The sequence below is a fragment of the Euphorbia lathyris genome, chromosome 4 (genome assembly GCF_963576675.1).
Source record: "Euphorbia lathyris chromosome 4, ddEupLath1.1, whole genome shotgun sequence".
Lineage (NCBI taxonomy): Eukaryota > Viridiplantae > Streptophyta > Magnoliopsida > Malpighiales > Euphorbiaceae > Euphorbia > Euphorbia lathyris.
Window position 1 is genome coordinate 42,387,843 of NC_088913.1, and position 13,376 is coordinate 42,401,218.

The 13,376-nt window shown below is 39.8% G+C and overlaps 1 protein-coding gene and 1 long non-coding RNA gene across 4 annotated transcripts; one reads left to right on the forward strand and one right to left on the reverse strand.

Annotated features, from left to right (window-relative positions):
- Positions 1–801: 801 nt before the first annotated feature.
- On the reverse strand, positions 802–4,768 carry LOC136227486 (uncharacterized). Of its 3 annotated transcripts, none has more exons than XM_066016170.1 (7): positions 4,542–4,768; positions 3,433–3,598; positions 3,219–3,340; positions 2,774–2,909; positions 2,568–2,680; positions 2,244–2,424; positions 802–1,196 (listed from the first exon to the last, which is right to left on the reverse strand). In XM_066016170.1, the coding sequence occupies exons 2-7, from the start codon at positions 3,491–3,493 to the stop codon at positions 1,093–1,095; spliced, it is 717 nt and encodes a 238-aa protein (XP_065872242.1). In that variant the 5' UTR covers positions 3,494–3,598; positions 4,542–4,768; the 3' UTR covers positions 802–1,092. The 3 variants fall into 3 exon arrangements, with proteins under 3 accessions (XP_065872242.1, XP_065872240.1, XP_065872243.1); XM_066016168.1 differs by having other exon boundaries at positions 4,546–4,767; XM_066016171.1 differs by having other exon boundaries at positions 2,780–2,909; positions 4,546–4,766.
- A 6,458-nt stretch (positions 4,769–11,226) lies between these two features.
- On the forward strand, positions 11,227–13,019 carry LOC136226538 (uncharacterized). Its single transcript, XR_010687765.1, has 2 exons — positions 11,227–11,537; positions 12,575–13,019. It is a non-coding gene; the product is annotated as an uncharacterized lncRNA (long non-coding RNA).
- Positions 13,020–13,376: the final 357 nt, after the last annotated feature.

Genomic DNA, 13,376 nt, shown 5'->3' on the forward strand with positions numbered 1-13,376 from the left:
TTGGACCTATCGAACGGCGTTCAAAACGCCTATCGGAATGTCGCCCTACCATTTGGTTTTCGGCAAATCGTGTCATTTACCGGTTGAACTTGAACATAAAGCATATTGGGCTTTGAAATTTTTAAATTTTGATATGCAGACCACATGGGAACATCGCCTCCTTCAACTTAACACCCTCGACGAGCTTCGTTTGGGGTCGCACATACATGGGAGACCTTCAAAACACCCGTTTAGGCCGTTCCCGAAATTCCCGTGCACCACCACCACCCCAACCCAACCCCGAGGAAATTCCACCTCTCACCCTCCATAACAGAGCCTTTTTCAACATTTTGAATGAGATGGAAGGGAAAAACTACGAGTTCATCTCCACCTCCAACATCTTACCCCTCCCCATCTTCAAACCTCTCCACCCTCGATAGTTTCGACATCACCGATGCTTTCGAGGACCGGCTCCGGACACTCGGGTGGCACAATATCGCGAAGTCGCCGCCTTTGCTCAATTTGGCACGTTAAAAATGTCATGAAAAGTTTTAACGTCATGAAAACTATATACCAAGCCGAGCTATAAATTTGTTTATGTAAAAACGCCCATAAAATATTAATGTAGTACCGATAAATCAAAAAAGACCAACACAAGCACCTCATGCCAGTGAATCTTGAATCCATCACTATATATATATAAGTTCGGATACACATAAATTTAAGAGAAATTTATCTGAATTATCTAATTTTTGAATTTAAAATTCAGTTAGGTCAGTTGCTATATTGAATTGCTTTTTCATTTGCAAATAAAATCCATGGTAAAAGAAAAAAGAAAAGACTATATTTATTTTACAATAATTATAAAAAAACATTAATTATATACAATATGATTGGGTCGAACCGAGTTTCGGTTTTATTGGGGCTACACAGTTCAGGTTGGGTCATTACTTGAAAATCTCACATAGGATTGGACAGAGCAAGCTCATGAACAAAGTCTACAATATTGGTAATATTTCCTACAACTACAAAATCTGCAGAAGCAAAACAAAGCCACAATCCACAAGTATCAATTTCTCGGATGGAACAACTAAAATACTGACGGACTCATTCCTATTTTATTTTATTTTGGGGCTGTGCAAAAAATTGTTTTGCATTGTGAGCCACATCAGCCTCCAATATAGCTTCAAGCACAATGTCAGATCCTTTCACATCATCTGTCAACATAACAATATGCCTCTTTAAACACAAATAATACATAGGATAACAAGAGAATATCAAAAAGGAAATGTGCTCCTCCCATTAAAAAAAACAGCAATTCCTTTTTTTACTTTGAAACTTGGTCGACCACCAAAATTGGCCCTTTTGTTCCTAGTTCGCAATTAAAACTATGGAAGAATTAACGTGAAGGAAAATCCCTCATGGATCTCTTTTTTCTTTCTTTCTAAATCTATGGTTCCTGAGATTCTGCTTTGCAAATACAAAAGAAGAAAGAATTGAAGTGTAGCTCAAGGAGGAAAGAAACTGCAAGATGCTCACTTTCCCTTTTAAGGAAGCACGCATACACAAACTTGATGGAGAAAGAGAGCAGGGAACACAAATATATCCTACAATCTACATAATCTTTGACTTGTTTTTTCATTCCCACTAGAGGAGGGTGTATAATTCGTACTCCAATCAAGCCTCTTACAACTAATAAGGCACCAAGACCTAAGAATGGCCTGCTTCTAGAGAAAAACTTTAAACTCTTCTGTCAATGCTTCACTTCTGAAAAATGGTTCTACAGAAGCCACAAGGATTATTCCATCTTGGGTCAATTTATACTACCAGTCTTGTAACTGGTTTTCAACAAAGAAATGAAATGAAGTTTGCCCAATGCTTGTTTGAGTGTATGGATGTGTGGGATATCCTTGTACAGTTATATCCCTTTTGAATCTGTCGTCTTTTGACTCATTTTATCCTTTAAATGTGGCTATATCCTCTTCTCTTTTACCATATCTTTACATGATTAGAACAATGGGGATTATTGTTAAATTTTCACTTGACGACATATGATGTATGATATGTATAACAAGAAGAAGACAGCAATGTTGCGTCTAATAGAATGTTATATTCTGGTGGGTATTCTCGTGCATCATCTGCATTGATAGTTCAAGGTCCTAGAAGGGTACAACACTACCACCAAACCAACACAGGGTAACTAGAAGACATTATTATTAGATCTAAGCATAATATAGTAAATGCACCTTAGAACAGAATATTACCTGCACGATGTGGTAGCATTCCTGCAGTTTCAGCAGAAACAGGCAAAACATTTAGAAGATCAGTTTCATCAATCATCTTTCTTGCATCTGTATCATTTTGCAATGAGCCCGTCTTCAGAGCAGAAGAAGCCCATCGTGAATATGCAGTTGCTTGGCTGTGCATAATACATGATTCTGAGACCTTTGTGCCAATACCCCAGACGAAAAGGAAGTAATATATAAATAAATAAATAAACAAGGAGCAGTGAAAGAGTTATACTAAAAGATACAATTGCTTCAGGAGGTCAAGGGCAAAGAATAAATGGAGGAAGAATTGGTAAAAACCTTGGAAGTCATAGCTGTTGGAGCACTCCCTCCATCTCTTTGCTCAACAGAGGGCTCCGATAGACTAACTTTTGGTGCATTCTTTAGATCTAGATTTTCAGGAATGCTATTGGCTAAATCACAAAAACAAACAAACAGAAAAAGAAACCAGAAACCGTCAAAAACTCCCATATTGTACAAAGATTATACAAGAAGGTCAACAATACCACTACATTCAGATGTATGATCAATATTATCGACAAGCCGCCGAGTTAGTGGACCAGGATTCAAGACCGATATGCTTCGAATTTCATGACGTATGGCTTCAAGTTGCGCCATCGTGTCTTGAAGTTCTTTGTGGACCTGAAATTACAAAAAGCAAGCGTCTGATTAAGCATCATCTCAGCAATAAGATCATAATTTCACATTCAAATTGCAAACCATGTTCCTACCAACAACTATGCTTTGAAACCAAAGGAAAGTTGCAATCCCCCCCTACGCACACACAACCTTCCCCTACATCTCTCTACTTATGAGCCACAGTTTTCAACACATGCAATTCTGAGTGCATATAAGATGCAATTCAACAAGCAGAAGAAGTTACACAGTGTCAAGTCAAGATACTTCAGTTGAAAAATTATTTATTGAAAAACAAAAGGCAGTAAAGATAACCTGATGAGCTTGAGATTGCTGCATAACATTCTCGAATTGGCCACGAGCCAACTGGACATATCCAATGGCTCGACCAGCTAGTCTCCCAGCTGTTCTTGCTATTACAGGTAGATCCTTGGGTCCTAATTACAATGCATTTAGCCAACATCAGAACTCTATATTCATCAACATCTATTGTGGCCTTGTGACAAAAACAAAAAAGACAAATTCTGACCTATTAGGGCGGCAGTAGCTCCAAGCAAGAGGAAGAGTTCTCCATAAGAGATCCCAAACATTACAGTTAATAAGCAAATCAGGTTCTTCTGCAAGATTTTAGGGCTAAAATGCTGAAAAAATGAATTACAATTGCACTTGATCCAGGCCCAAACAGAATGGATTGCCTAGCAAAGAAAAGGAAAAAAAAACCTTCAAGTTCATAGACATATAATAGCATGTTATTATAACCTGAATCGCTTGAGATGGTTCATTGAACTAAAAGCACATACTTGACTATAACTACTACAGAAATCCATTATAATACTTTAAAGGAAGAACCTTAAAATCTTACAAATGCACAGAGACAGTGGCGGAGCCAGGACCTAAAGTTTGGGGGCTCCATTGTGTGTAGAAAAAAATTGGATAACGATTGAAGGCTTTGATTTTTTTTTTTTTTCACACAATAAATGGTTCAATAACACAAGGGATGATTAAGCTTATTACTCTCTTATTCACACACAATAATTATAAAAGGTTTACAATGTTAGCACCCTAGTACAGATAACCCATGAAAAACAAGAGCCAAAAATACATGTCTACTGCATTAAATTGAGGGCTTAGAAATCTATAGTAGTTTAACAAACTGAATTGGAAATATAGATTATCCATAGCAAATAACAGATATAAATTGAAACAAGTACTAAGCAAAAAAATTGAATTAAGTGGAAGTAACAAACCATGAGAAACGTGGAATGGGGGCTACAAAGTCAGACACTTGCATGAGTACAATTTAGGCCTAGGAATATGAAAGCTTTTATTTGTTGTAAGAGATAATTTTACAAAATAAGGGCTGATGCAAAAGAATAAATTGATAAAAGAAAAACTTTAATCACCAATACAAAAGAAGAAGAAAATGAAATTGAACAAAATTTCGTCTAGACGGAGTTCCTGAAATGGAGCAATTTAATATGGAGGATCCACACTATTTGAGTTAGAGAAACATCAATTCAATGACTATTTAATCTCCAATAATTAACAAAACAAAATAAGTAATTAACTAATAGCAATCCCTAATTTAACTAAAACAAATATACACAGGAAAACCCCTAAATCAAAAAATCAACTAACCTACCTCTCTACAGTCGCTGATCGTCTGCTCCTCGTCTCCGATCGACGGTTCTGCTCCTCTGACGCCTCTCTCCGGTCGACGTGGTTGGGATTGGTCTTGCTCGCCTCCTCTGCTCTCTACCTCTCTCTCGTTTTTCTTTATTTCTCTGAGAAACTGAATCAGATTGTTTAATCTGATATTTTAATATTATTTGTAAGTTTGCAGGGTAAAACGATCTTAGTTTTCCCATGCCAGTAAAAGAAATAGCACAATAAGCTAAGGTTTGTTGGTATACCAAATTAGCTCTACTCGCAAAATAAAATAACACACGTATAAGTCTAATGTTTTAAAAATAGTATCAGTTTCGATAACAGAAGAAGGTGACACGTTACTATATATGAATATAGAAATCAGAACTTAACGGGAATGATGTGTCACGTTTCGTTATTGATACCTAAATTGATATTATTTTATAAACCTTATATCTATGCTGGTGTTATTTTGTATGTTGGGCCTAAATTGATGCTACCTCAAAAACTTAGATCTATTTTGATATCTTATCCAAAAAAAATATGAGGTGGCGCAAAGGAACCTCATCTTCTTCCTTGCCCTAGCAGTCATGGCTGGAGGGACTCTCGGCCATGGCAGCCTCAGGGGCAGAGCCCGTCGGAAAAACCTCTTCTAGGGGTTTGGGTTTTTAGTTTCCAATGTCTATGTGTCTTCACTGTTTTTGTGTTTTTCTTTCCGTAGTGTCATCAGAGCAACCATATGTTCCTTCAGCTCCTCAATCCATGTCAATTGTCCTTCCATTTGATTCAGTTCTCCTCGTAGCTATGTTCCATGTCCTTGATCGAGTTTGGTAGAGATGAGCTAGTAAAACTTTTGCAATCTGTAAATTTATTATTTTTATCGTTAATTATTATTATATTATTATTATTCAAAATACAATTAAAAGGGAAAATAAGGCGTGATGATGATATAAAAATATATTTAGGCAAAACATGTTCATTACAATATTCAGAAGTAGCTTCAAAATAATATATAAGCAAGGATATTTGGTAACATACTCATTCTTCAAGCATATTTCCCACATTGCTTCAATTCATTAATGAGTTCTTCAAAGTGCCTCAAAATCATTCCTGATAACATCGGGATATTATCCATGGGATCAAAGAGGATATTTACCAAAACGGCCGCGTATTAGGGTGGTCTGAGAAGCAATGGCGTATCAAGCAAGTCATCCGAATGGCGTATCACCTAGACTCCGCCACACGAGATCCGTAGTCAAAACTACGTGAGACCTGCCATTATGTTTCGATCCGCCCGCCTAACGGTTGAGCCGATTCCCAATAAAGGCAATTAATGGACCGTTAATGAGCTAACGGCCACACTTAAGGGAGATCCGTAACCGCCATTAATGAGGCATTAATGGAGACTTTCTGGTTACTGGGAGTTACGATCACACGACTATAAATAGCTTGCATCCCAAGCTATTGAGGTACACATTCACATTCTCACTCTAAACCTTTCTTTTGTCAATACAGTTTATTCTTTATTCCGATTACTGACTTTGGCATCGGAGCTTCCCCCCGTCGAACCCAACGACGCCCCCCGCAGGGAAGGAATCCGATCAGAAGTTCATCACCTATTATCAATTGGTGCGGTGATCGTGGAGGTTCTAAACTAAAAAGGACTTAGTTCACGAGTTTAACATGGCAAGCAGGGAATCCAACCCCTCAACAGGTGCTTCAGTACCACCCATACCACCATCAATTAATCCCACTACAAGCGCTGGTCGCGTTAATCCCACCATAGGCGCTAGATGCGTCGATCCCGATGCGCCAATCATCCATGACGAAGGGAACATGTCACCAGAAACCCTTTTGGATATTTGCACAAGTACCGTAGGCAGAGAACATGGACCTATTATGGAAGGTCGATTAAGAGCATTCTTGACAAACCGAGATGTAGGTGGAGCAACGACCGGAGCTGCCTTCCCACTTAATCGTCGTCCGCCGCTAAGATCAACCCTATCGCAATGGCAGAACGCTAATGTTATGTCTAATGCTTGCCGTGACTCGTCATTTTTTCTCTCTCAACCCATAGATTCGACAATTGTCAACCTGGGGCTCGACGATAATCCGCCATTAAATCGAGCGTTATTTCATGATATACCAGAAGGAAGTCAAAGAAATGATCAATTTCCCCGGAGAAACACGATAAATCCAGGGATCATTATTGGCGAACCTCAAGCTCCGCCAGCGGCGAATCAGGGATGGAACGATACGGCAATGGATCAGTCGGAAGGCAGACGCGATGATCACAGGCGTAAGAAACGGACTCGATCACACAGGAAGGGACGATCCAGATCTCATTCTCATCGCAGACGCAAAACTAAATCCCCTCGGCGAAGAAAGTCACCTCCACCCCCCGAACAAAGAGGAAACGAGCACCGAGCTGGATCACCTCGCCAGATTATACAACATCCCCCGCCAGATGGAGATAATCAGGGACGATCTCCACCAAGGGGACGGTCTCCACCCAGAGGGCGTGGCGGCAGTAGGTCACCATCAGACCCTTCGTCAGAATCTAGCTCCTCATCTTCACAGCGAAGCAGGTCCCATAGTAGAAGACGTCCTAGAAAGGGTCGAGGTTCTATGGCGGATCAGATCAGGGATGAAGTACGTAGACAAAATGAAGAGAATGCCCTACATAATTCGTTCGCCAATCGAGAATCGCCCTTTGCCGCATGGATTGAGGCCGAGGAGACGGATAGGCATTTTAAAATTCCAAATATACCAGCCTATTCGGGCAAGGATAATCCTGAGGCCCATGCGAGGAAGTACCGCATGTTGCTCGGGCTTAACCGTGCAAGTGAAGCAGTGCAATGCCGAATGTTCATCACCACACTAAAAGGTCCAGCCTACGACTGGTTCCAATCTCTCTGCCCAGGGTCGATAAACAGCTGGGATCAATTGAGTAAAGAATTCTGTTCGAAATTCGCAGGAAGCATTCCTCTAGTGGTTAAATCGCGAAAACTCTTCGAGTTAAAACAAAAAGAAAATGAACCTCTCCGGGAGTATGTCGACAAGTTCAATAAGTTAGTGTATCTGCATTGTTGATGTAGATCTCTCCATGGCAGTGGAAGCACTGGTAAAAAACACAACATGCAAGAGCTTGCAAGAGGATCTGATCAGAAACAAACCGCAGGATATGGCGGAGCTGATAGACAGGTGCAAAGACTTCATGGAAGTCGATGAAATTCGTAGAGAGTCGGCATCTCCACCCAAGAAAGGAAGGGGCAAATCTTGGAGACGGGATAAAGAAAAAGAAAGGCTCCCTGACTCATCCTCCTGGAACAGGCGAAGAGGCTATAGGAGCAAATCAGCATATACGCCATCGTTCACACCGTTGAACGCTTCCAAAAGCGAAGTGCTAATATGGATAGAGAACAGCCAGCATAAGCGGAGCATTTCATACCCCGAACCAAAAGGGGAAAGTACACCAACACGGGGAAAACCCCCAAAAATTATTGCAAATACCACAGGAGGAACGGCCATGATACAGATGCATGCTGGGAGTTGGCTAGAGAAATCGAGAGGCTTATCGAGAGAGGAAAGCTGGACAGGTTCGTCCAGAACGATAGAAAAGGAGATGGTGATAAACCCAGAGATGAGCCGAAGAATAAGGCTAAGGGGGTCATTAATGTTATTGCTGGCGGACCAGGATATCAGCCTACGGTAAAGAAAGTAAAGACCACTGCTTTAGATAGAGCGTCACTCAACCGTCCCTTTGCAGACATTGGTCCGACTATCTCTCCACATGCAGACGCCCTTGTCATTACTATGATGGTGGAAGGATGGGAAATGAAGAGAGTGATGGTAGACACTGGCAGTTCTTATAATGTCATCCCAGGGGTGCGTTCGCCAAGCTCAAGGTTGACCCTATTCAAATTGAGACCACCATTGTAGATATTCTGGGAGTGACGGGTCACACAATCCAGACAAAGGGTCAAGTAACACTGGAATGCGAATTAGCAGTTGACAACCAAGCATAGATGGGAGATCTGGAGTTCTCCATCATGGATGGTCAATTGGCATACAATATCATCCTAGGGCGACCTTTCATCTCAGAAGTGGCGGCTCTCATATCAATTCGCCATTTGACGATGTTCATCTAAGGGAGGTGTAATGATCAAAGGGAACCAGAAAGTTGCCCAGGAGACATATTCGGCATCCCTGTCGATTCGCCCGCAGTCTAATGATGATGATGAGGAAGAACTCGTTACGGCGGCCTTTGGAGATACGGAAATGTTCCTTATGGCGAAGGGCAAGCAGGTATGAATCGCTAGAGGGTTAAAAGAAGAGGTCAAGGAGGACATCACAAAGGTTCTTCTCGAGTCCGAGGGTGTGTTCGCATGGAAAGATGAGATCCTCACAGGAATCAGTCCGGATGTGATCACCCATAAACTCAATATCCCCGAAGATGCGGTCCCTGTAGCACAAAAGCGAAGGAATCATGGTCCAGAGAGACAGAAAGTAATTGAGGAAGAGGTCTCTAAACTGAGGAAGGCGGACGCCATTGAAGAAGTTATTTATACACAGTGGCTGGCGAATGTGGTCCTAGTCAAGAAGGCATGTGGATCATACCGCATGTGTATCGACTTCACGGATCTTAACAAGGCTTGTCCCAAAGACAACTATCCTCTGCCTTGTATTGATATCCTAGTTGACGGAACTGCTGGGCACACAATATATTCCTTCACAGATGTGAAATCTAGCTATCACCAGATCTCGATGGAACTGTCTGACAGGATCAAGACCTTCTTCGTAACACACCAAGCGACCTATTATTTTAAGGTCATGCCCTTCGGGCTCAAGAACGCCGGAGCTACTTATCAGCGAATGATGAATAAAATATTCGAAGGAAGAAAAGGTGACAACTTCTCAGTCTATGTGGATGACATGATCATTAAAAGCACCACCATAGAGAAACATGCAGAGGACATAAGGGAGGTCTTAGGAGTCCTTTGCCACCATAATGTCGCACCCTGGCTTCCGGTTTTTACGCAGGTCGGGGTGCGTGGCTGGCTCGATCCGCTTTTTCGTGTTTTAAGGTTTCGAGTCGCCACCAATCATCACTTGAAAATACGTGTACGGGCGTGATTGGTCGCCCTATCTGTTTAGATTGACTCTGTATGGTTTGGTTTTGGTAAGGACGATCTTCGAAGAGATTCAAAGTTCATTTTTCCGGTTACGTGTAGGGAAGAGATGTGATCTCACCCTACCCCGCCCGACGTATCGGTACTATTGTGATATTATGCGATTGCTATTTGTTTTGCTTTGAATTGTCGATATAAACCAGACACTCGTGGATTTTGGGGTTATTGGGTTTAGCATTGAATTCTAATGACGTTTTCACATCTATTAGAATTAGTTTGGTCATTACATTCGAATGACGTTTTCACATCAATCCGAATTAATTTAGTTATAAATTCGGATGACGTTTGCACATCAATCCGAATTGATATGGTTATAAATTCGAATGACGTTCTCACGTCAATTCAAGTCAATTTAATATTCAAATGACGTTTTCACATCAATTTGAATTAATCTAATTTATAAATTCAAATGACGTTTTCACATCAGTTTGGATTAATTCAGAGATGAATTCGAATGACGTTTTCACATCAATCTGAATTAATTTGGTTTATATATTTTTTTTATATTGATTCGGGATAACATCTCGAATTGATTTATTTTCGTTTTAAATTACACGTGCGGCGTACACGCAATCTCTTTTTATTAAATTAGAGTTCAATATGATTTTACGTATATCACATATACGATAAAATAGAATAAAAGATCTAAAGGGAGCATCTCGAATTCAAGCGACGTTTTCACATCGACTAGAATTAACTTGGTCGCGCATTCGAATAACGTTTTCACATTAGTTCGAATTACTTTAATTATTGATTCGGATGACGTTTTCACATCGATCCGAATTAGCCTGATTAACCATGTCGGCTCGAGGTGACATCTCGAAATTCGTCATGTTATTTCTCCAAATACAATATATGCTGCATGTGTGTATTCGAAAGCCAATGCAAAATCTCTAATGAAGGATATCCTCACACGTATCGTTGAATTTATACTATATTTTTTTATTGACTTAAACCAATTTAAAAGGATCACGCATTGCGTTATTTAGCCTTTTTCGAGTTAACTTTATTTTTATTATTTTTATCAAGATCGTGCGTATCACATACACACGAGACCTTTACATTTATTTCGGGAAAATTAAACAAATAGGGATATGATTAATTTGTAACGGGACGAGACGAAGGAATAAGTGATTCTTGTTAGGTTAAATCGGCCCTAGAAAAATTTAATTGCTCATTGGCGACGATAAGAACGAGCTAATTATATATTTGCGTAATGCACTAATCTTGTCCCGAGTAATCCCGTATGTTATCCTAGGAGGAAATACCCTTATTTATTATATTTTTTTTAGTCTAATTCATTTACAATGTTATTAAAGTAATATTCGAACTAATACGTTTAGCTATCACGAATAGTCGATATACGAAACCGTGCAATTAGTCTAGCGGGTGTTTCCTTAAATCGGATTAGGGCTTTCATTTTCACCACAATTCCGGCCCATTTAAGGGAAGGACCCATGACTCAACCTATTCTACACCTTTAACCCATCCCCATTTCATAAACCATTGATCCCTAATTCTACTCCTTCCTCTCCTTCACGCCGACACCACTCTCCCCTCACTTCTCCTATGGCGATCGACTCCCTTTCTCTGGCTCCCATGGATTCCGGCCTTCCTTTTTTCCGATTTCACTCTCATTTACTCGCTTTACCCGGGTCTATGGTTCTCGTTTGGTTTCGGGCCTGTAGAAGGCTCTATCGAACTAATTCCGGCGACGGCGGCGGTGATCTCCGCCTCCGATGAAGAAGCATAGTGTCCTGAGGAGGTCCGGTCCGCCCCTAACTCAACATGCAAAGTAAATTTCTGGTTTCTGGTGTTCTCTCTACTCCTCTGTTTTGGCTATTTCTCTTTGGGTTTACCACGAGTTCAGAGAACTCTTATGACCATGTTTGGTGTTTTTTGGGTTAAATGCTTGCTGAGTTGGTGCTTTTGGTTCTTTGAATTCCTAAAGTTCAAGAGCTAGATGAATGTTTGGCTATTCCTGTTTGGACTGGTGTTTTTGGTTCCTTAAGCTCCTAGAGTTCAATTGCAGGATCAATGTTTGCTATGTTTGTTCTGATTTAGGACGGCTATGGTTTCGTTCACTGTATTGGTTTGATGTTTGGTTGTGATCACTGTGTTTGTGGTTCTAATGTTTCCTATTGATCTAAGCTTTGAGTTTTATATGCGGAAGATAATCTTCCGCACCGTTCAAACGGTTCTGAAGACGCAACCAGAGCCGTGGTCGGCTCTAGAGGGTGCTTCGGTTCTCTGTTTAATGTGTTCGGGAGTGAATACGGGTCTCGGTTATTGTCTGGTTAATTCCTTATAGTAAAATGAGAAAGGTAAAAGTGTAGCAATGATATGGCAATATATATATATATATATATATATATATATATATATATATATATATACGTATATATCTGTATGTATGAATGAATTTGGCAAATAGATTACCCTTTCTTTGATTGATTATTTGGCTGTTACAATGTTTGAGGAAGAACTTCTTCCTGCTCTCCCTCGAGCTCACACTCCCCTTGTTACAATGATGTCTCTATTACAGTGTTGTTGTGTTTTTTACTAAAAGTTGCTCTCATTTCCCCTGCCTCCCCCTTTTTACAGCAATAGACCCTTTCTATTTATAGTAAGAAATTGACTGTGAATTATTGATCATCATTTTTATCTATTTCCTACTGTGCCCTTGAGGGTTGTTTTGTTAATCTGCTTGCCCCATTTTACAAAGTGAAGTTTCTCGATACTTGCTGAATGATGTCATCTCTTTGTGTTGAATTATTGATTTTTCTTTTGGCAAAAATGCCGTTTGGTCCCTGTAAATGTGATTTTTTGCAGACTGACGCCGTTGGACTGAATTCTGACCTAAATTTGACGCGGACCCGGATTGAATTTGAATTATTTTTGACCCGAGCAGACTCTGTTGGACTCGTGCGGACAAAATCCCAAACTTTGGAATTTGTTAGGCTTGAACTGATAGTTATTTGTGCCTTGGAATCAAACTTGAACGGACAATTACCCGTGCTTTGGATTTTGTTGGACTCGTACGAATAATTCTCCGAACTTCCGATTTGTTGGACTTGTACCGCAACGAGATAACTCAGCCACTTGAATATGATTCGGTCACTCTTTAGAATGTGCGTTCTGATCTTGATTTTCGGGGACAACGGGAACTTTTGGGTATCTCAGATATTGGCGAGCGGGTTTTTGGATCTGTCAAAATTACTGTAAAAAAACAAAAATAATAAGAGAAATATTTATATACCAAAAATTCCATTTTTAAGCGTTCAATTGTCGTTAATTTATTGACTTTCAATTTTCGAATCCATTCGTCATAATTCGTTATTTAGAAATGGACTATATTCTAAATGTTTAATTATAATATAAATCGCAATCAAAGTCAATATTAACTTTAACTTTATTATACGATGTTACATCATAATTCGCAATTCAGACTATAAGTATTTCTAAATATAGTTTACGGCAAATAAACAAGTATTGAAATGTTAATTCGGTGGATTGACATCTGAATCTTAATTAATAAATTATAACTCGAATTCAAGCAAATTCAATTTTATTCAGAATACGAGGAATATATCTCGAATAAAATTCATAATAGGTTAGCATTATACCTTAATTC

Excerpts from the sequence above, each read along its gene's own strand:
- LOC136227486 (XM_066016170.1), bottom strand. The coding sequence starts at position 3,493 with ATGTTTGGGATCTCTTATGGAGAACTCTTCCTCTTGCTTGGAGCTACT. Across the intron at positions 2,681-2,773 it reads TCATACATCTGAATGTAGTG|CCAATAGCATTCCTGAAAAT; the intron begins GTATTGTTGACC and ends TTTGTGATTTAG. Across the intron at positions 2,425-2,567 it reads CAACAGCTATGACTTCCAAG|GTCTCAGAATCATGTATTAT; the intron begins GTTTTTACCAAT and ends ATTGGCACAAAG.